At 45.3% G+C, this 22850-nt stretch overlaps 1 protein-coding gene across 1 annotated transcript in view; it reads left to right on the top strand.

Annotated features, from left to right (window-relative positions):
• Window positions 1-8142, top strand: part of LOC121573580 (UV radiation resistance-associated gene protein-like) — a 152287-nt gene extending 144145 nt beyond the window's left edge. The window contains exon 15 of the mRNA XM_041885670.2: window positions 5998-8142. Coding sequence (XP_041741604.1) covers window positions 5998-6829 — 832 coding nt within the window. The 3' untranslated portion in view covers window positions 6830-8142. The remainder of the gene's footprint in view (window positions 1-5997) is intronic.
• The last annotated feature ends 14708 nt before the right edge of the window (window positions 8143-22850 follow it).

Genomic DNA, 22850 nt, shown 5'->3' on the forward strand with positions numbered 1-22850 from the left:
ATGAGCTGACATCTGGAGGAACACTCCCTACCACCAGGTCTCTCTATGAGACAGCCCAGCACAGCCCAGCACACAGCAGACCTGCTCTCCTCTATGTGTCACTGAGACACAGAGTAGGGGACTAACAGGGCCAGCTGATCTAATTAGTAATTGCCATTCGTTGAGGTACTGCATTGATCCCCACAGTTATGTCATTCTAACACGACATGTCGCAAATGAACTGAATCTGTCTTACTGTGAGACAGTGTGGGGTACTGTAGTTCTCACCTATATTTGCAATGGGTTGGTATAGCTAGGCTATTTATCTGTGTGCCATACAAAACTGCTGAGAATCAAGTCAAATACAACAGTGTGCAGTCACAATTGGCAACAGTGTTAGTGTTCATACTATCGACTTGTTCAATATGTTTTACATGCTGTGCTGTGGTGATTTTCATACGATGGTTACATTCTCCATCTTCAAAAGGCCAGACTTGGACAGAGGAGACTTGCACTATTACAATATTTTCATTTAAACTCCCCTCCACCCCCCGTAGTGTGTATTACAATATTTCAGTTATAGCATTTGGTTTAGTAGTTCCTGTGGGATTTTCGGTTGCCATGACATCAAAGCCTGAATCTTATCTGTCATTGTGTGTTTTGGCCCTGATCACGGCTCCTTAGCAGGAATTGGATATGAAGAGAGCTATGCCTTGAACCTGAAACAAGGCCTGTCTGAGGATAAGACAGCGGAAAATATTTGGTTTAGTAAATTCCTGGCCTGCCTGGAATATCCAGGGCTGAGTCTGACACAGGCAGAGGAAGAGAGACTCCATTTAAAACAAACAAGTTGGGAGAAGAGGTGGGCCTATGCGCCGCTGGCCCTGCCCAGTCTGGGCCTAATGGTTTAGGCAGAGGGCTCAGGTAGCTTTTATGTGGTGAAATCATTGACAAGGAAGTCCGCCGGGCTTAGAGGACTAGTAAAACTTAATGATGAGTTAGAACGTCCAGAGTGAAGTACTGTGTCCCTTTGGCTGTAAATCACAGGTCGTCTAATGTCCACCCTGAAAGAGATGCCTACAGTACAGTATGCCTGGCTATACTACCCACACCAACACTGCAACCTACCATACTATACAACACTACTAGCCTGGATTGGTTGCCATTTATACTTGGTCCAAGTATATATCGTTTACAGGCACAATGGGCTATTGTGTGAAAACTAGACCATACATTGCTTCCCTCCAATGGAGAGTTCTTCTCTTGTAAGTCCGCCAATATTCCCTCCATCCCTCACCATCCTCCCGCTCTATGGGTTCCAGGTTTTTCAACAGTATTCAGGAAATGTACTACTGCTCTCCCTTCCTCTGAGCAGAGCAATAATTACTGTATGGGGAGTGGTGCAAGGAGGGGGACAGCCTAATTGGTCTGAATAAAAAGCAATGTGTCAAGAGTCATACTGAGAAAATGTGCTGCATGAAAAAATATTATGACAGCCCATTCAAGGAGATTTGTGGGGGCTAGCCTCCTCCCCCTCTCCTCCTGCCGCTTCTCCTCAGACTCTTTACTACACTCTTGATTAAGGGACTTAACTTGACAGCTGTTTAAAAGAACCAATTTGGAGGGGTGCTTAATGTAACAAATAAACGATCTCCAAACAAGAAATGCCTTATTATCCAGACCTTATTATTGTGACATCTAAACACTCCCAGAGAAGAAGAAGTGGTTATATGTTTTACACCGTCTGATTGTATATCATATCACTGTGTTTCTGGGCCAAAACACATGCAGGCGTCAATGTTGGCCAGCTCTCTCCTGAATCCTAACCTGGGTTCTCCTGAAGCTGAGATGGATTACTGTGTGGTAGGGGTACTGGGAGAGAGTCAGGGAGAAACTAGAAGGCTTGATATTAATTCAAATCAGAGATTGGATCAGTCTCCGAGCTCTTGCCACGAGGACGTCATTCAGCAAACAACAGACTGAAGGCAGTCATTAGCGTGTTATAAATGATGCATGGAACGTTTGAAACTCCTGCTTAACAAACAGTCAGCTCTGTTTTTTCCAACCTGTCCTCTGTTTGATAGGGGCCCAGCCTGGACCACGGTTTGGGTTTGCTCGCTGGAATGATAATTCTGTTCTCATGGAAGGTCTCTTTTTATTCCCGTCTTCCAAATCAGGTTTAGTTTTTTAGTTTTGGAGCGTGCTCAAAACACCATAATGATTTTGTTTAAGTTCACAGATACAAATCATTAATGGAAAACCATTAAACTTTTGGCTTTTTCGAGAAAACTGATCAACCGTTTTGAACAGCATGTTGTTTCTATTTATCCTTGGTTTATGGGATATACTGTATAGTCGCTAAGGGCCAATGTGAAGGCAATTGCGTTAGATGATGTTTTCAGATAGACACGCACTGTGAATAAGTGCAGCACAGTGTATCCCCAGTTATTGCTCAGAAAGAAGAGCACTCATGCCAGATTATCTCAACTCATTATCTTTATTTGCTTTACCTTGCATGAACGTTTGACCTCATCTTGTGTGTTCCTGTAAGCTTCTTATTAAATGTTTGCCGTGAGCTATAATTATGAACAGGTATGACATGGGCCATCCACTGTGTGTGGGTTTCCTCTATGGGTCCTCTTTTATAGGACAGGTTGACAGAGTTGGAAAAAGTACCCAATTGTCATACTTGAGTAAAAGTAAAGATACCTTAATAGAAAATGACTCAAGTGAAAGTCACCCAGTAAAATCCTACTTGAGTAAAAGTAAAAAAGTATTTGGTTTTAAATATACTTAAGTATCAAAAGTAAATGTAATTGCTAAAATATACTTAACTAGTAGAAGTAAAAGTATAAATAATTTCAAGTTCCTTATATTAAGCAAACCAGACGGCATGATTTTCTTGTTTTTTAAATTTATGGATAGCCAGGGCCACACTCCAATACTCAGACATAATTTACAAACAAAGCATTTGTGTTTAGTGAGTCCGCCAGATCAGATGCAGTAGGTATGACCAGGGATTTTTTCTTTAAGGGCGGGAATTAGACCAATTTCCTGTCCTGCTAAGCATTCAAATGTAACGAGTACTTTTGGGTGTCAGGGAAAATGTATGGAGTAGAAAGTACATCATTTTCTTTAGGAATTTTATTTTTTATTTTTTTATTTTACCTTTATTTAACTAGGCAAGTCAGTTAAGAACACATTCTTATTTACAATGACGGCCTACACCGGCCAAACCCGGACAACGCTGGGCCAATTGTGCGCCGCCCTATGGGACTCCCAATCACGGCCGGTTGTGATACAGCCTGGAATCGAACCAGGAGGTCTGTAGTGACGCCTCAAGCGCTGAGATGCAGTGCCTTAGACCACTGCGCCACTCGGGAGCCCTATGTAGTGGAGTAAAAGTAAAAGTACTTGTAAAAGTTGTCAAAAATATAAATTGTAAAGTACAGATACCCCAAAAAACTACTTAAGTAGTACTTTAAAGTATTTTTACTTAAGTACTTTACACCACTGCAGGTTGAGGACACTCTGCTGTCCTGTCTTGTCTGTGACTCACTCATCAGCAGTGAGCTGTGTGTCTGTGTGTGTGTGTGTGTGTGTGTGTGTGTGTGTGTGTGTGTGTGTGTGTGTGCATGCGCTAGTGCTGAGCAATTTACCAAAATGTGTTATTTTCTGTTTTTTAAACAACTATTTGACCGATGTTGGTTCAATTATTTGAATTCCATTTCGTTCAGTTTTTTTCTTCCTGTGAGCTCAGTGCGCAGTTTCTCTAGAGATAAATCAGATCCAGCCTGAACATTGCGATGTAGTAGGGAGTTGTAGTTTCCAACAGGCCAATATTGTATATAGTTTAGCGCATAAAACGTGGTAATTAACTACCATAATCCATTGCGCGTCTACTTGTCCGTTCTGTGTGGGGCAGACACTGAACGGGAGAGAATAGACAGAAGAACGTGCGATCGAGAGGGATAGAGAGAAGTTGCTTCGCGAGGTATCTACCTGAAAATACATTATCTACAGTTGAAGTCGGAAGCACGTGGGTGGCAGCATCATGGTGCACTTCACAAAATTGATGGCATCATGAGGAAGGAAAATTATGTGGATATATTGAAGCAACATCTAAAGACATCAGTCAGGAAGTTAAAGCTTGGTCGCAAATGGGTCTTCCAAATGGACAATGACCCCAAGCATACCTCCAAAGTTGTGGCAAAATGGCTTAAGGACAACAAAGTCAAGGCATTGGAGTGGCCATCCCAAAGCCCTGACCTCAATCCTATAGAATATGTGTGGGCAGAACTGAAAAAGCATGTGCGAGCAAGGAGGCCTACAAACCATTCTCAGTTACACCAGCTCTGTCAGGAGGAATGGGCCAAAATTCACCCAACTTATTGTGGGAAGCTTGTGGAAGGCTACCCCTAACGTTTGACCCAAGTTAAACAATTTAAAGGCAATGCTACCAAATACTAATCGAGTGTATGTAAACTTCTGACCCACTGGGAATGTGATGAAATAAATAAAAGCTTAAATAAATCATTCTCTCTACTATTATTCTGACATTTCACATTCTTAAAATAATGTGGTGATCCTAACTGACCTAAGACAGGGAACTTTTACTAGGATTAAATGTCAGGAATTGTGAAAAACTGAGTTTAAATGTATTTGACTAAGGTGTATGTAAACTTCCGACTTCAACTGTAAGTGATTGATAGTTGGTATTCAGCATTCTTGAAAGTCTCCCTTTACTTTGAAGAACTACTAAAATAGGTATTTTGTCAGACAGCATAGGCAGCAGCTCTGTAGAGATGAGATGATTACTTGGAATGAAATAATAAAGTCATCAAATAAAACTGAAATATTTTATTAAAGTAAAGTAAGCAGTAATTAGTAATGGGCAGCCACTACCATCATGGGACTTGTATTAATAGTTGTATTCTGTGTTGTTACAGCATTCAACCCACATAATGCATAGTGCATTTAATGTTTAAAAAAATAATCAAAGCTGAAATCGGAAACCGTGATATATTTTTTTATCATCGAACTGAAACCGAACTAGCCTCAAAAAGCACTAATCGCTCAGCACTAGTATGCGCACACGTGTGTGTTTTTAAACCCTGTGTGTGAACTCTTATGTCAGTGCCCTGTGCTCTGCTGTCTCCACGGGGGGCAGGGGCCGCGGTCAGGACCCTCTTAACAAGCTACCATGTGTTGAGTCCTGAAGTACTCCCATCAAACAGTTAGGCAAAGACCAGTCAGTCGCTGTGTGTTTGAAACATCCCCTGGCATAGGCCTCTAGGTCCTCTCTGTGTGTGCGTCCTGCTGCCACACGCTAGACTAGACTATCTGGCGTCTGATACAGGGACATCACCACCCAGTGACCTCACCACCCCTTTAACCCATTTTAACTAGCCAGGATCACTTACCCAGGCTCCTCTGCTCTCTAACCAGCCACAGGTGGACCTCTGACAGCACAGGGGCTCAATTTCACCTTTGACCCCATGAGATATCCCTCCAATGTCTCCTCTCATACCTGAATGACCAGGTTAAGTATGGCTAAACAGCTATGGACCCCTTGTTTAAGTTAATTTACGGTTAGGATTTGCATGGGACAAATGAGGGTTGCTCTGTCCTGTCTGTTATCTGTTATTTCCGCAAAAATGTCTTGCATACTTTCTAGGAGGCATGCTGTGAGCTTCCACTCTGCATGGCCCTGTCGTTGCGTGAGCTGAGAAAATGTTTTTGAATGTAATAATGGGGAGTGATTTGCAGTGGGCCAGCTGTCTGGGATCTGGTTCAGGAAGGGGGAGAGATGAGATACAGAACCATGTTCGATCAGAGAGGCCTGGGGGCTGGGCAGGGGGGAGCCTTCCTCCCTCTATCCCTCCCTCTCTCCATAACCCTTGAACGTAAAAGACTTATGAGCATATCCATCATATCCTGTTTCATTCATTCGTTCTTTCTTTCTCTCCCTGCCTCCCTCTCTCTTGCTCTCTCTCTCTCTCTCCTTCTCTCCCACAGTGACCGGCATCATGTCTCCAGCTCCATCCCGGTCCCGACAGGAGCCAAGTCTCAGTTCAGAGTCTCGGCTGCGTCAGAGGTGGGATTCCCCACCGACACCAGCTCTCCAGACCGGGGCTCGCTGAGGAAGAGGGCCAGCTCCGAGGCCGACAAGCAGAAGTACAAAGCCTCTCTTCCTCCCAGCTACAACACGGCCATGGCCATAGACCAGCCCCAGGGGGGCCTGGCGCCGCCCTCCCCCTCCCACAAACACATGTCCTCCTCCCTGGACGCTAGCATCGACCTGGCCAAGACTCTGGAGGACCAGGCACAGCAGACACCAGCCCCAGGGGAGGGGGATGGAGACGGAGACGGAGAGGTAGAATTGGTGGAGGAGGAGCAACTGCCTTCCACTACCACAGGAGGCTCAGATTGCCCCACTCCGGCTCAGGACACCACCGTTGAGGAAGTGGAGGAGGTGGTGCTCACCAGCCAGCAGCATGCAGACCATACCATGAATGGCTCAGTGGTGCCAGGCGATGGGCTGGCGGGGTCCGCAACAGGGCTAACAGTGACCATGGCATTGAACCCAGAGTTGTGCTGCTCGGTGGAGCAGGCAGAGGAGGTCATGGGGACTGAGGCCACAGGCCTGGGGATGGGACTGGGGGATGGGGCCAGGCTGGAGGACTACCCCTGCATCCCCGTGGAGCACGCCGTAGCTGTGGAGTGTGATGAGCAGGTGCTGGGCGAGCTGGACGCCGCCGGCTTCGAGGAGTTCTCCCGCCGCATCTATGCACTAAATGAGAACATGTCCAGCTTCCGCCGGCCACGCAAGAACTCCTCTGAGAAGTGAAAACAGGAGGACAGGACCTGAGGGGAGGGCTGGGCTGAGGGGTGAGGGCGGGACTGGAGTCACGGGACACGTGAGTCAGAGTGGAGAGGAGGGGGGTCCTGTTTGTTTTGGTGTGTGTGTCCCTCTCCCTCTCTTCATGCGTCAATAGAAAACAAACATAGGAGCTATGGTATTTGGAATATGACCAATTTGCACTTCTTGAAAAACATTTATATCAGAGGAGGCTGGTGATAGGAGCTATAGGAGGACGGGTTCATTGTAATGGCTGGAATGGAATTAATGGAACAGAGTCAAAAACATCCAACATATGGAAACCACGTTTCAATCCGTTCCATTTGTACCATTCCAGTCATTACAATGAGCCCGTCCTCCTATAGCTCCTCTCACCAGCCTCCTCTGATTTATATAATCCTTTGAAATTAAATAAAGCGAATGTTTGTGGTTGAAACGCTTCCGCAGCTTTCTTCTTTCAGGATGCATGGCACTGCTGTGAGATGGAGGGAGAAAGAGGGTGTTTGTGTGGTAACCACCTTTACACACACAAATTTATCCTTCCTCCCTTCCTTGAAGTAACCAGTAATCAAACATAAATGGGTTGATGAAAGCTATAGAGTCTTCACTTGTACCTGTCCAGTCCTGGTACCTGTCAGTAATGACTTCAAGGGAAGGAGGAAGGAGAGATTAATTTGTACAGAGCTAGGGTCTTCAGCATGGCTGACAGAGGAAAGGAGGTACAGCGAAGACCTATCCCACCTATGACCTTTCACCTCTGTCATCTATTATTAGGAAACCGACCGGTCACTAGGCCAGGCTTGAGCACAAGGCAGGGATACAGTGCAATTTCTCTGTCTTTCTTCTCCATACCCGCTTTTTCTTTTTTTACTATTTTAATAAGCCCCATTAATATAAGTATTAATATTAAGTCCAATAATTCAATAGACCAAAAACATTTATGATGTGTACTGTATGCTGTTGGAATGTCTCACTCAGGCCTTACATGTTAATGACACATATACTATCCACCTTTTAAATGTTAGTCCTCTTGTTTGTTTTTTTCCCCTTCTTCTTCTTACATTTCCCTGTTTAACTACTTTATTTTCTTGCACTGGTGTCCATTGGCAATGTGCGTTATTTATAATGTCTCACTGAGTCTGTGTGTTTATTTTGAAGGAAATCATGCTTTATTCTTTTCCCTCATAGGCAGTCAGTCAGTCATTTATAATATTGTTAAGTATTAGAACTGTCATCAGACCTGGGTTCAAATCTTTCAAATACTTACAGTTGAAGTCGGAAGTTTACATACACTTAGGTTGGAGTCATTAAAACTCGTTTTTCAACCACTCCACAAATTTCTTGTTAACAAACTATAGTTTTGGCAAGTCGGTTAGGACATCTACTTTGTGCATGACACAAGTAATTTTTCCAACAATTGTTTACAGACAGATTATTTCACTTATAATTCACTGTATCACAATTCTAGTGGGTCAGAAGTTTACATACACTAAGTTGACTGTGCCTTTAAACAGCTTGGAAAATTCCAGAAAATGATGTCATGGCTTTAGAAGCTTCTGATAGGCTAATTGACATAATTTGAGTCAATTGGAGGTGTACCTATGGTTGTATTTCGAGGCCTACCTTCAAACTCAGTGCCTCTTTGCTTGACATCGTGGGAAAATCAAAAGAAATCAGCCAAGACCTCAAAAAAAAATGGTAGACCTCCACAAGTCTGGTTCATCCTTGGGAGCAATTTCCAAATGCCTGAAGGTACCACGTTCATCTGTACAAACAATAGTACACAAGTATAAACACCATGGGACCACGCAGCCATCATACCGCTCAGGAAGGAGACGTGTTCTTTCTCCTAGAGATGAACGTACTTTGGTGCGAAAAATGCAAATCAATCCCAGAACAACAGCAAAGGACCTTGTTAAGATGCTGGAGGAAACAGGTACAAAAGTATCTATATCCACAGTATAACGAGTCCTATATCGACATAACCTGAAAGGCGCTCAGCAAGGAAGAAGCCACTGCTCCAAAACCGCCATAAAAAAGCCAGACTACGGTTTACAACTGCACATAGGGACAAAGATCGTACTTTTTGGAGAAATGTCCTCGTACTTTTTGGAGAAATGTCCTCTGGTCTGATGAAACAAAAATAGAACTGTTTGGCCATAATGACCATCGTTATGTTTGGAGGAAAAAGGGGGTAGCTTGCAAGCCGAAGAACACAATCCCAACGTGAAGCACAGGGGTGGCAGCATCATGCTGTGGGGGTGCTTTGCTGCAGGAGGGACTGGTGCACTTCACAAAATTGATGGCATCATGAGGAAGGAAAATTATGTGAATGCAACATCTCAAGACATCAGTCAGGAAGTTAAAGCTTGGTCGCAAATGGGTCTTCCAAATGGACAATGACCCCAAGAATACTTCCAAAGTTGTGGCAAAATGGCTTAAGGACAACAAAGTCAAGGTATTGGAGTGGCTATCACAAAGCCCTGACCTCAATCCTATAAAAAATGTGTGGGCAGAACTGAAAAAGCGTGTGCGAGCAAGGAGGCCTACAAACCTGACTCAGTTACACCAGCTCTGTCAGGAGGAATGGGCCAAAATTCACCCAACTTATTGTGGGAAGCTTGTGGAAGGCTACCCGAAATGTTTGACCCAAGTTATACAATTTTAAGGCAATGCTACCAAATACTAATTGAGTGTATGTAAACTTCTGACCCACTGGGAATGTGATGAAAGAAATAAAAGCTTAAATAAATAATTCTCTCTACTATTATTCTGACATTTAACATTCTTAAAATAAAGTGGTGATCCTAACTGACCTAAAACAGGGGATTTTTACTAGGATTAAATGTCAGGAATTGTGAAAAACTGAGTTTAAATGTATTTGGCTAAGGTGTATGTAAACTTTCGACTTCAACTCTACATACAATTTGGGTCTAACTGTGTCCCCTGTATATTGCTCTGGGAAAGGACCACAGAGTTCCCTGAAGACAGAAGCTGATATGGTCAACAGATTTTGGTATTATGATCAAGTACTGTGGTGGATGACTGTTGAAATGTATTGTATTTATGATGAGATTGAGCCATAGTAGATCATTTCCATAATATGGTATACGGTATGTGACCTTGTACATATACTTTTGTATGGAGAGTGTTTTATTATTAAAGACTTACAGTCCAATAGCATGGATGTATGTAGCCCCCTGTACACTGTGGTCTACCTGTGTTTGTTTCGGAAGTGTGAATGGGCGTGTGTGTATGCCTTTTATTTAAACTGTATTTATCCAGGTTAAAGCCTAGTACCAGACCTGTTTGGCATGACAAGTAGTGGCATGGAGTGGGATGATGGCACAAACTGATCTCAGACCATGCTATCCAGGTAAGTCTCTCTGAGATTTTTTAAATTGATTTAACCTTTATTTTTATCAGGGAGTCATACTGAGCTCAAGGTCTCTTTTACAAATGAGCCTTGAATTACAGAAAATACACATATCAATATAAATACAAAATGCAAGCAGAAAGAAAGAAAGAAAAGCACGGTCATAAAAACAAACACATTCATCAGTAATAAGGTCCTCAATCAGCTTTCTGAATTGACCTAGAGGCACCAAAACATCAAATTTAACACATTTTGAAGATTGTTCCACAAATAAGGTGCAAGAAAACTAAAAGCTGATTTACTTAACTCAGTAGAGACCAAAGGAATATCCAGAGTTAGCCATCTCTGAGACCAGCTGTGGTCAAATCTCTTTTGCACGAAAGACCAATGGGTCTGTTTCCACATATTGTTGTGTGGGTGTGTGCATTATGTAAATAGCCATATTGAGTCAGGGATGGTGTGTTTGTGAGTGTATGTTTGAGTGTAAATGAATATGAGTCCGGTGTAGTTCTGTCAGCAGGCTAATGCTGCAGTCAGGCCAGGCGGTCTCGTCCAGCCCCTGTCCTCTGGCTCCCCTTCAGACCCCACTTCTGGATGACTCACACATACCTCATTAGCTAGAATTCAAGCTGCAAACACTAATTATAAACGAAAGACTACTCAATCTTCTTCATAGATTACATTTTTCTTAATTTCAGTTTATTTTATTTAATCGCCAGATGTCCAAACCTCTTCACCTTTTGCTTTAACTGAAATAGAGAACACGCTTTATTAACTTTGTGTTTCAATGGCCAGGTGTCTTCAGAATGGTCTATAAAGAAGTCAATGAAGCTGCATTGTGTAAAGCTTGTAAGCCATGTAGATCAGTGGAGGCTGCTGAGGGGAGGACAGCTTATAGTAATTGCTTGAATGGAGTCAATGGAATGGTATCAACCACATGGGAACCACATGTTTGATACCATTCCATTGACTCCATTTCAGCCATATCTATGAGCCGTCATCCCCTCAGCAGCCTCCATCGATGTAGATTAGATTTGTCTTTATTAGGTAACGGTATCATCATAGCTACCAGATAGCAGTTGATTGGTTGCAGCTGTGAGGTGAAGAGACGACCAGTGAGCACCTTCATTTCCAACCATTCTAGCCATCCTCACCATGGCATAAAGGACATGTGTTTGTCTTCTCCATAGCTGACATACCTTCATAATGGTGCCATAAAAGTATTTTTAAGAAGGAACGGAAAACAAATGAAAGGACTGTAGTCACTAAATTGACATTCCTTCAGCCTATTGGATGGTTGCAGTGTGGAGGGCGGGGCTTCCAGGTCCTGCCTGCTTGTCCTTAGAAAGCCTTTCATCTCTAATTGAGTTAAATGACCAGAGAAGAAGAGTAGAGGGCTTGTTCTACAGACATGGCACTGTGGAGGTGCATTAAGACATCAGGCAGTTTTACATTCCCCTCCCATCTATCTCCTATATCTATGATTTTGTTAACATTTCGAGACCTGACTTCATACTGAAACAGTATACCTCTACCCCCCTTCCTTCTCTTTATTCTATATTTAGCGTTTAGGGCATTACGGAACTAGACGACAATGAGTTCCCTCCATTTTGTACTACCCAAGTCATGTCCCTGTCCTATACTGAGGTTATCCTCAGCCAGTTGTGCCATGCACTTCCGGTCCACTCCACCCTGACAGATAGCATAGCCCGGCCAACAAATAATGTCATCTTGTATGTGATATTATAACAGCATGTTCTTTTAAAGAGTTGCATGCCTGACAAGAAAATGCAGCAGCAATTCCTGGGGCATTTGTTATGCAATGAGTCTATCCTGCCTGTTTGAGGCCCTTGGTTACCACTGTAGGAAATAACCCAATAACCTGAGTAACCTAATAACCCAACTCAAAAGAGCTGCATTGGTTCACTCAAATTGGGTTACAAACCACTGGATTCACTTGTGCTATAAATCCTGGAAACCACATAGAACTGTGAGGTATGTAGCTACTACAAAAACACTATCCTGTCCTGATGTCCTCACTGTGATGTGTCCTGATGCACACATGTATGCACAATCCCATCATTATGTAATGTTATCCATGTTAAATCCATGTTTGCTGACAGTATTTTGTCACAATCCTCACTTTTTTCATAAGTTTAGATTGTCTCTGTTCTCAGTGGTCACCAGAAATGACCCCATCCATAATTAACTTCATTGGGACAATCTGATGTGTGATTGAGTCCAGGATCTGGCATCTATAAACTCCCACACTCTTACTTGTTGATGACTATGTTAATGTGCTTCCTGGAATGAGTTTTCATCTGTTTGAGTTTTCAGTCCCTGCCCACTAGGCGCAAACTGGTTGAATCAACGTTGTTTCAATGTAATTTGTCAACGTATTGTGATGTGTAATCTACATGGGAAATTTCAACCACAGGATTATGTCATCGTTGTAACAAATGTTCAACATAGACAAACCTTCTATAATATACTGTATGTTGAATTTGTACCTTTGAAACAATGTCAGATCTTAAATGTTATATCCACTATCAGAAAAAAACTATAGGCTGGGCAGCACTTCCTACTGGAGAGTTGATCTATCTACAGCTATTCATTTGGTGTCCCATCCATTGTTTTAACCAAGCCTAGCTTTAATATTTGTCACTGACTACTACCAATGTGTTATTGTGAGAATGATTATTGAGAGATCTCTTAAAAACGAAATACAGTGGGGGAAAAAAGTATTTAGTCAGCCACCCATTGTGCAAGTTCTCCCACTTAAAAAGATGAGAGAGGCCTGTAATTTTCATCATAGGTACACGTCAACTATGACAGACAAATTGAGAAAAAAAAAACAGAAAATCACATTGTAGGATTTTTAATGAATTTATTTGCAAATTATGGTGGAAAATAAGTATTTGGTCACCTACAAACAAGCAAGATTTCTGGCTCTCACAGACCTGTAACTTCTTCTTTAAGAGGCTCCTCTGTCCTCCACTCGTTACCTGTATTAATGGCACCTGTTTGAACTTGTTATCAGTATAAAAGACACCTGTCCACAACCTCAAACAGTCACACTCCAAACTCCACTATGGCCAAGACCAAAGAGCTGTCAAAGGACACCAGAAACAAAATTGTAGACCTGCACCAGGCTGGGAAGACTGAATCTGCAATAGGTAAGCAGCTTGGTTTGAAGAAATCAACTGTAGGAGCAATTATTAGGAAATGGAAGACATACAAGACCACTGATAATCTCCCTCGATCTGGGGCTCCACGCAAGATCTCACCCCGTGAGGTCAAAATGATCACAAGAACGGTGAGCAAAAATCCCAGAACCACACGGGGGGACCTAGTGAATGACCTGCAGAGAGCTGGGACCAAAGTAACAAAGCCTACCATCAGTAACACACTACGCTGCCAGGGACTCCAATCCTGCAGTGCAAGACGTGTCCCCCTGCTTAAGCCAGTACATGTCCAGGCCCGTCTGAAGTTTGCTAGAGTGCATTTGGATGATCCAGAAGAGGATTGGGAGAATTTCATATGGTCAGATGAAACCAAAATAGAACTTTTTGGTAAAAACTCAACTCGTTGTGTTTGGAGGACAAAGAATGCTGAGTTGCATCCAAAGAACACCATACCTACTGTGAAGCATGGGGGTGGAAACATCATGCTTTGGGGCTGTTTTTCTGCAAAGGGACCAGGACGACTGATCCGTGTAAATGAAAGAATGAATGGGGCCATGTATCGTGAGATTTTGAGTGAAAACCTCCTTCCATCAGCAAGGGCATTGAAGATGAAACGTGGCTGAGTCTTTCAGCATGACAATGATCCCAAACACACCGCCCGGGCAACGAAGGAGTGGCTTCGTAGAAGCATTTCAAGGTCCTGGAGTGGCCTAGCCAGTCTCCAGATCTCAACCCCATAGAAAATCTTTGGAGGGGAGTTGAAAGTCCATGTTGCCCAGCGACAGCCCCAAAACATCACTGCTCTAGAGGAGATCTGCATGGAGGAATGTGCCAAAATACCAGCAACAGTGTGTGAAAACCTTGTGAAGACTTACAGAAAACGTTTGACCTGTGTCATTGCCAACAAAGGGTATATAACAAAGTATTGAGAAACTTTTGTTATTGACCAAATACTTATTTTCCACCATAATTTGCAAATAAATTCATAAAAAATCCTACAATGTGATTTTCTGGAGAAAAAATAATCTAAATTTGTCTGTCATAATTGACGTGTACCTATGATGAAAATTACAGGCCTCTCTCATCTTTTTAAGTGGGAGAACTTGCACAATTGGTGGCTGACTAAATACTTTTTTTCCCCACTGTATATTCACTGTTTGCTAGCGAAGTCATTCCAAAGGGTACGTCTAAAAATGAAATGTAACCATACTTTATAGCTCATATCATCAATGATACTATTTAGGCCTATATAGCATTTGCAAAGTCTACAACAGCAGTTGTTTCACTTCAACCCAGAGTTCCACTAAAAATAGACAATACATATAGGCCTAGGGTTTCAATATGTCTGCAAATGATTAATTGATATGTTGGATTCAAGTCTCCGTCTCAACCAAAAATCCAAGTTTATTTAAAGTGTATTTAAAATTTCATTAGATTAGATTTAGTTCTTAGTTTTCTGGTTGAGATGGAGATGTGAATCCAACATATCAATTATTAATTTGTAGACAAACTGGATATTGAATTGTTTGTGTCACGACTTCCGCCGAGGCTGCCTTCCTTGTTCGGGCAGGCTTCGGCGCTCGTCGTCACCGGCTTACTAACCACTGCCGCTCCAACTAGAGCTTTACCTCTCCAGCATCAGGCCGGCACCATCGGAGCGGAAGAAAGTGTCCGTCCTCGTTTCCTGCCTTTGTGGGAAAGCCCTGGAGTGGGCCAACGCGGTGTGGAACGAAGGAAGAGCTGCGTTGGAGGACTACGGGGAGTTCGCTCGCCTCTTCCGAGCGGTCTTCGATCACCCACCTGAGGGTCGAGAGGCGGGCGAGCTGCTGGTCCACCTGAGGCAGGGGACGAGGACCGCGCAGGACTTCGCGTTGAAGTTTCGGACTCTGGCAGCGGGATCCGGATGGAACGAGCGGGCCCTGATCGACCATTTCCAGTGCCATCTGCGGGAGGACGTCCGACGGGAGCTAGCCTGCCAGGACACCATGTTGTCCTTCACGAAACTGGTGGACATGGCCATTTGTTTGGACAACCTGCTGGCAGCCAGAGGATGTCCTGGTAGGCGTCTGCCCGTTTCCACCCCGGACGACTCGGATCCCGAGCTGATGGAGCTGGGTGGAGCCGCCGTCCGAGAGAGCGGAGGAAGACAGCGACAGTACCACTCTGGTGGCACGAAGGGACAGTACACCACACGTCGTAGTCAACGTTCTTTTGGGCCTAGAGGCGGCAGGCAGGGCACTCTCGCATCACCCCAGGTATTGAACACCCACACTTGTTCAGAGCCCTCTGCTGCGCACTGTACCCTACCTATCCACTTTCCCGATCACATGGTAGTTCCCCAGTTTAAGGCGCTAGTCGATTCAGGCGCAGCTGGGAACTTTATGGACAGGGCATTTGCACGCCGTCAAGACATTAAATTGGTTCCCCTATCCATTCCACTCCCCATCAGAGCACTTGATAGTCAACCATTAGGGTCCGGGTTTGTTACGGAAGTCACTATTCCAGTCACCATGATCACCCAGGAGACTCATTTTTTCGATTATTGAGTCTCCTGCTTTCCCTGTGGTATTAGGTATCCTTTGGCTAACACTCCACCACCCCACCTTCTCATGGCCGCAGAGGGCTCTCACGGGTTGGTCGCGAGAGTGTCAGGGAAGGTGTCTAGGTGTTTCCGTTGGTACCTCCACCGTGCGCATTCCCCCCAAATACCTTAATTTGGCACACACGTTTACCAAGACGCGTGCGACTAAATTACCACCTCATCGGGTGGGGGATTGCGCGATAAACCTTCTGGTAGACACTGTACCTCCCAGGAGTCATGTGTACCCCCTGTCGCAGGCTGAAACGGAGGCTATGGAAACATACGTCACCGAGTCCCTGGGACAGGGGTATATACGTCCCTCCACATCACCCGCCTCCTCGAGTTTCTTCTTTGTGAAGAAGAAAGACGGTGGTCTGCGCCCGGCCAAGGCTTTCGACTCTGTCAACCACCGCATTCTTATTGGCAGACTAAATAGCCTTGGTTTCTCAAATGACTGCCTCGCCTGGTTCACCAACTACTTCTCAGAAAGAGTTCAATGTGTCAAATCGGAGGGCCTGTTGTCTGGACCTATGGCAGTCTCTATGGGGGTGCCACAGGGTTCAATTCTTGGGCCGACTCTTTTTTCCGTGTATATCAATGATGTCGCTCTTGCTGCTGGTGACTCTCAGATCCACCTCTACGCAGACGATACCATTTTGTATACATCTGGCCCTTCATTGGACACTGTGTTAACAAACCTCCAAACGAGCTTCAATGCCATACAACACTCCTTCAGTAGCCTCCAACTGCTCTTAAACACTAGTAAAACTAAATGCATGCTCTTCAATCGAACGCTGCTGGCACCCGCCCACCCGACTAGAATCACTACTCTCGACGGGTCTGACCTAGAGTATGTGGACAACTACAAATACCTAGGTGTCTGGTTAGACTGTAAACTCTCCTTCCAAACTCACATTAAGAATCTCCAATCCAAAGTTAAATCTAGAATCTGCTTCCTATTTTGCAACAAAGCCTCCTTCACTCATGCTGCCAAACATGCCCTCGTAAAACTGACTATCCTACCGATCCTTGACTTCGGCGATGTCATTTACAAAATAGCCTCCAACACTCTACTCAGCAAATTGGATGTAGTCTATCACAGTGCCATCCGTTTTGTCTCCAAAGCCCCATACACTACCCACCACTGTGACCTGTACGCTCTTGTTGGCTGGTCCTCACTACATGTTCGTCGTCAAACCCACTGGCTCCAGGCCATCTATAAATCACTGCTAGGCAAATCCCCGCCTTATCTTAGCTCATTGGTTACCATAGCAGCACCCACCCGTAGTCTGCGCTCCAGCAGGTATATCTCACTGGTCATCCCCAAAGCCAACACCTCCTTTGGCTGCCATTCCTTCCAGTTCTCTGCTGCCAATGACTGGAACGAATTGCAAAAATCTCTGAAGCTGGAGACTCTTATCTCCCTCACTAACTTTAAGCATCAGTTGTCAGAGCACCTTACCGATCACTGCACCTGTACACAGCCCATCTGAAATTAGCCCACCCAACTACCTCATCCCTATATTGTTATTTATTTTGCTCTTTTGCACCCCAGTATCTCTATTTGCACATAATCTCTTGCACATCTATCATTCCAGTGTTAATACTAATTGTAATTATTTTGCAATATAGCCTATTTATTGCCTTAACTCCATAACTTGCTACATTTGCACACACTGTATATATATTTTCTGTTGTATTTCTTTATTATTATAATTTTTTTTAAATTTGACTTTATGTTTTTTTTTACCCCATATGTAACTCTGTGTTGTTGTTTTTATCGCACTGCTTTGCTTTATCTTGGCCAGGTCGCAGTTGTAAATGAGAACTTGTTCTCAACTGGCTTACCTGGTTAAATAAAGATGAAATAAAATACAATAAAAATTGATTATCGATCACTGAACAAGGAGACGATTAGATTTAGTTATCCTCTCCCCCTCATTCCTTCAGTGATTGAGTCAATGCATGGGGCGGGCTTCTTCACTAAACTAGATCTCAGGAGTGCATACAACCTGGTGCGTGTTCGGGAGGGGGATGAGTGGAAGACAGCATTCAGCCCAACCACGGGGCATTATGAATACCTGGTGATGCCCTACGGTTTGATGAATGCTCCATCCGTCTTCCAGTCCTTTGTGAACGAGGTGTTTCGGGACATGCTTGGTCGCGGTGTGGTGGTCTACATCGATGACATCCTGGTGTATTCCACTACGCGTGCCGAGCATGTGTCCATGGTTCGCAAAGTGCTGGCCCGACTGTTGAAAAATGACCTTTATGCCAATGCAGAGAAGTGTATGTTTTTCCAGCAGTCCGTCTCCTTCCTCGGATACCGCATTACCACCTCAGGTGTGGAGATGGAGGCAGATTTCATTTCAGCTGTACGTAATTGGCCGACTCCAACCACGGATAAGGAGGTGCAGCGCTTCCTTGGATTTGCCAACTACTATCGGAGGTTTATCCAGGGCTTTGGCAAGGTCGCAGCTCCAATTACCTCCCTGTTGAAGGGTGCGCCGTCCCGGCTCCGCAGGTCTACTGAGGCTGACCTGGTCTTCAGGACTGCGGGGTCTGTTCACCTCAGCCCCGGTACTGGCCCACCCCGATCCATCACTACCGTTCGTAGTGGTGGTGGATGTGTCCGAGGTACGGATAGGCACTGTCCTATCCCAACGCTCGGGCACGCTACCCAAGCTCCGCCCCTGTGCCTTCTTCTCTAGCAGAACTACGACGTTGGTGATTGGGAGCTGTTGGCTGTTGTCCGAGCTTTGACCGTGTGGAGGCATTGGCTCGAAGGGGCGAAACACCCTTTCCTCGTCTGGAAGGACCACTGCAACATGGAGTACATCCGGGCAGCGAGGAGGCTGACTCCTCGCCAGGCCAGGTGGGCCCTATTCTTCACCCGGTTTGATTTTACACTGTCATACATTCCGGGCACGAAGAACGTGAAGGCAGACGCACTGTCCCGGCTGTATGACACAGAGGAGAGGCCCAGAGACAACACCCCCATACTCCCGGCCTCCTGCATTGTGGCGCCGGTAGTATGGGCGATGGACGCGGATATATAGCAGGCATTACGCACAGATCCATCTCCACCTTAGTGTCCAGCTGGGCTGCGGTACGTGCCTGCTCTTATCCGTGATCGGCTGATCTTCTGGGCACACACGTCACCCTCCTATGGTCACCCAGGTGTCGGTCGTACAGTGCGCTGCCTGATCGGAAAGTACTGGTGGCCTACCTTGGCTAAGGACGTGAGGGTGTACGTCTCCTCCTGCTCGGTGTGCACCCAGAGTAAGGCACCTAGGCACCTCCCAGCGGGTAAGTTACAACCTTTACCAGTTCCACAACGACCATGGTCTCACCTTAGTGTTGATTTCTTGACTGATCTCCCCTCTCCCAAGGTAACACTACCATCCTGGTCGTTGTGAACCGCTTCTCCAAGTCCTGCCGCCTCCTTCCTCTGCCCGGTCTCCCCACGGCCCTGCAGACTGCGGAGGCCCTGTTTACTCATGTCTTCCGGCACTACAGGGTGCCAGAGGATATAGTGTCCGACCGAGGTCCCCACTTCACGTCCAAGGTTTGGAAGGCGTTCATGGAATGTATGGGGGTCTCGGTCAGCCTGACCTCTGGGTTCCACCCCGAGTCAAATGGGTAGGTGGTACGGGTATATCAGGATGTGGGTAGGTTCCTGCCGTACTACTGCCAGGACCGGCCGGGAGGGTGGTTGGTATTCTTTCCATGGGCAGAATATGCCCAGAACTCTCTCCGCCAGTCCTCTACTAACCTAATGCCATTCCAATGTGTTTTAGGTTACCAACCGGTTCTGGCACCTTGCCACCAGAGCCAGACCGAGGCTCCTGCGGTGGATGACTGGTTTCGGCGTGCGGAGGAGACGTGGGACGCTGCCCACGTTCACCTCCAGCGCGCCGTGCGTCGTCAGAAGGCCAACGCTGACCGTCACCGCAGTGAGGCCCCGGTCTTCGTACCGGGGAATCAGGTCTGGCTCTCGACCCGGAATCTGCCCCTCCGCCTGCCCTGCCGGAAGCTGAGCCCGCGGTTTGTGGGGCCGTTCAAAGTCCTGAGGAGAATCAACGAGGTCACGTATAGGTTATTACTTCCCCCTGATTACCGTATTAACCCCTCGTTTCATGTGTCTCTCCTCAGGCCGGTGGTGGTTGGTCCGCTCCAGGAGTCTGATGTGCGGGAGGTTCCTCCACCTCCTCTGGACATTGAGGCTGCCCCGGCGTACTCTGTCCATCCTGGATTCGAGGCGTCGGGTGGGGGGCCTTCAGTACCTCGTGGAGTGGGAAGGGTACGGTCCGGAGGAACGGTGCTGGGTCCCGGTGAGGGATATCCTCGATCCCTCCCTGTTGTGGGATTTCCACCGTCGCCATCCGGCTCGCCCTGCTCTGCGTCCTCCTGGCCGTCCCCGAGGCCGGGGTCGGCACGCTGCTGGAGCTGCGCGTCAAGGGGGGGCATACTGTCACGACTTCGGCCGAGGCTGCCTCCCCTCCTTGTACGGGCAGGCTTCGGTGCTCGTCTTCACCGGCTTACTAGCCACTGCCGCTCCTATATTCATCATTCCATTTGTCTTGTCTTGTCATTACACACACCTGGTTCTTATCCCCTCGTTAGTCCGTGTATAAGTGTTCCCTCTGCCCCTTGTCCTTGTGGGTGATTGTTTATTGTGAGAGTAGTGTAGCTCGGTGGAGCTACTCGTACCATTTTGTTGCCAGGGTAGATATTTCCCCTGTGACTATGTATTGTTGGATCTACCGTTACAGTGTATTGCCAGGGATGATAGTTTCCCCTGTGCCTGTTTCGTTTGTTGCTATTCCAGCGCATTTGTGTGTAAAGACGGAATAAACTCTGTATTTGGTGATTACCCTCCTGCGCCTGACTCCTTCCATCACACTCATCACAGTTTGGTTGTCAAAGCAACCAAATATCAACATTTGAAAGATGTATCTTCTGCTTGGATAGTTCCTTCTGTGCCACTGACTTAATCTGGCTTTAATTCCAGTTTGTCTACAAATGAATAATTGATAGGTTGGATTCACGTCTCCATCTCCATCCTATTCTTTAACTTTGATTCTTGGTTGAGATGGAGACGTGAATCCAACATATCAATTATTCATTTGTAGACAAACTGGAATTAAAGACAAACTAAATCAGTGGCACAGAAGATGCATATCCTTCAAATGTTGATATTCGGTTGTATTGTCAACCAAACACAATTAAATAATACTTTTGTAATACAGTAAATAGCCTAAAGTTTCCAAACTAATGTAACAGTATTTATTCAACCTTAAAATTAGTAACACATCCCCGGCCACATTTTGAGGTTAGCCTACTGTAACTATAAATGTCGTCTTATGTAATCATAGATAGTCACGTGTAGGTCAGTTGGTAGAGCATGGCGCTTGCAACGCCAGGGTTGTGGGTTCGATTCCCACGGGGGGCCAGTATGAAAATGTATGCACTCACTAACTGTAAGTCGCTCTGGATAAGAGCGTCTGCTAAATGACTAAAATGTAAATGTAAAAAGCATATTCAAGATAGCATGCAAAGGTTGCAGGTCTGTGGAGATCTTCACAATTGCTATAATAATCTGCGCAGAATCTTGAACCGCATTGATCACTTGCAACATGTACTTTTCATGTAATCTCAACTGCAATCCAGGTCATTTGGTTGTGCTATTAGATTAAGCACAGTGATAACACATTAAGTTGTTATAAAATATCTGACATTTTATTCCCATTTAAACTTTGTTGTGCTTTTAAATGGTTGAAGGCGCAGTGATAACACATTGGGAATTCAACAAACTTCTGGTTGTCTTTTTGAGTGGGTGAATAAAGGTTGAAATCTCATTGATCAACGTCTCAACCAAATAAATGATGACCCACATTTTCATGTTGAAATGACATGGAGTGCCCAATGGGTGTAGTCCTTAACAAGAATCAGATCAAGTGAGACTTAAATGATGAATCCTTCAGTGTCCCAGAGGTTCACTGTCCTTCAATGCAGACACTCAGGACCAGATTTACGTAGGCTTTGCATTCGTTTATATTTTATATTTGTTTAATTCCAAATACTGCCTTAATGCGGAACTATCTTTTTTTACATTGTACACTCAACTCATCTGTTTTATCTGTAACCTTTTGTTGTACCTTTCATGGTGTATGGTTTATAGCAAGGCTTTTTCCTGCTTCCACAATCCTATAAGCTCTCTCTCTCACTGTACACTGTGTCTGTCCACTCAGCCCTAATCCTGTACAGGTCCCTTAGACTCCGAGCCCTGGGATGGAACACAGACACAGCCCCACTGCCTGCTGGGAATGCCACCTCAGCCAATCACAGCGACAGCAGAGAGAGAGATGATGTCACCTGTCACCTTAGGAACCCAGGTAAGGAGTTGTGATATGGTGGATATATGTACAGGTCTATGCTCTGTTTCAGGGGGAAGTTGGTATGCATACAGCAAAGGCCTCTACTCAGTAATGTAATGTAGAAATCTTCATAGGGAGAGTGAGCAGGCCTTATTCATTCTATGCTCCCATGCGTAAACCCATCTCGGTATGTGTGAGACGCGGCGCACAGCTTGAGAGTTCATAATGGCCATTGTGTCAGGCCTGCTGGTCTGTTCACCATCAGCGCCACCTCGCAAAATACACACCGGCCAAATCAATGCACAGCTCCCAGTGTGATTGAGCCCCCGGCTTTATAGCTGCGAGTGAGTGAGAGTTTGTGTGTCTGTGTGTCTATATATGAATTAATATGAGAATACTCCTTTCCACCAGGGTGTTTCCTACACGTACGTTACCAACACACACACAGCACCTTGCCTTATTAAAAACAACGGCAGGTTGTGGGACC

Source organism: Coregonus clupeaformis, chromosome 9 (assembly GCF_020615455.1).
Source record: "Coregonus clupeaformis isolate EN_2021a chromosome 9, ASM2061545v1, whole genome shotgun sequence".
Classification (NCBI taxonomy): Eukaryota; Metazoa; Chordata; class Actinopteri; order Salmoniformes; family Salmonidae; genus Coregonus; species Coregonus clupeaformis.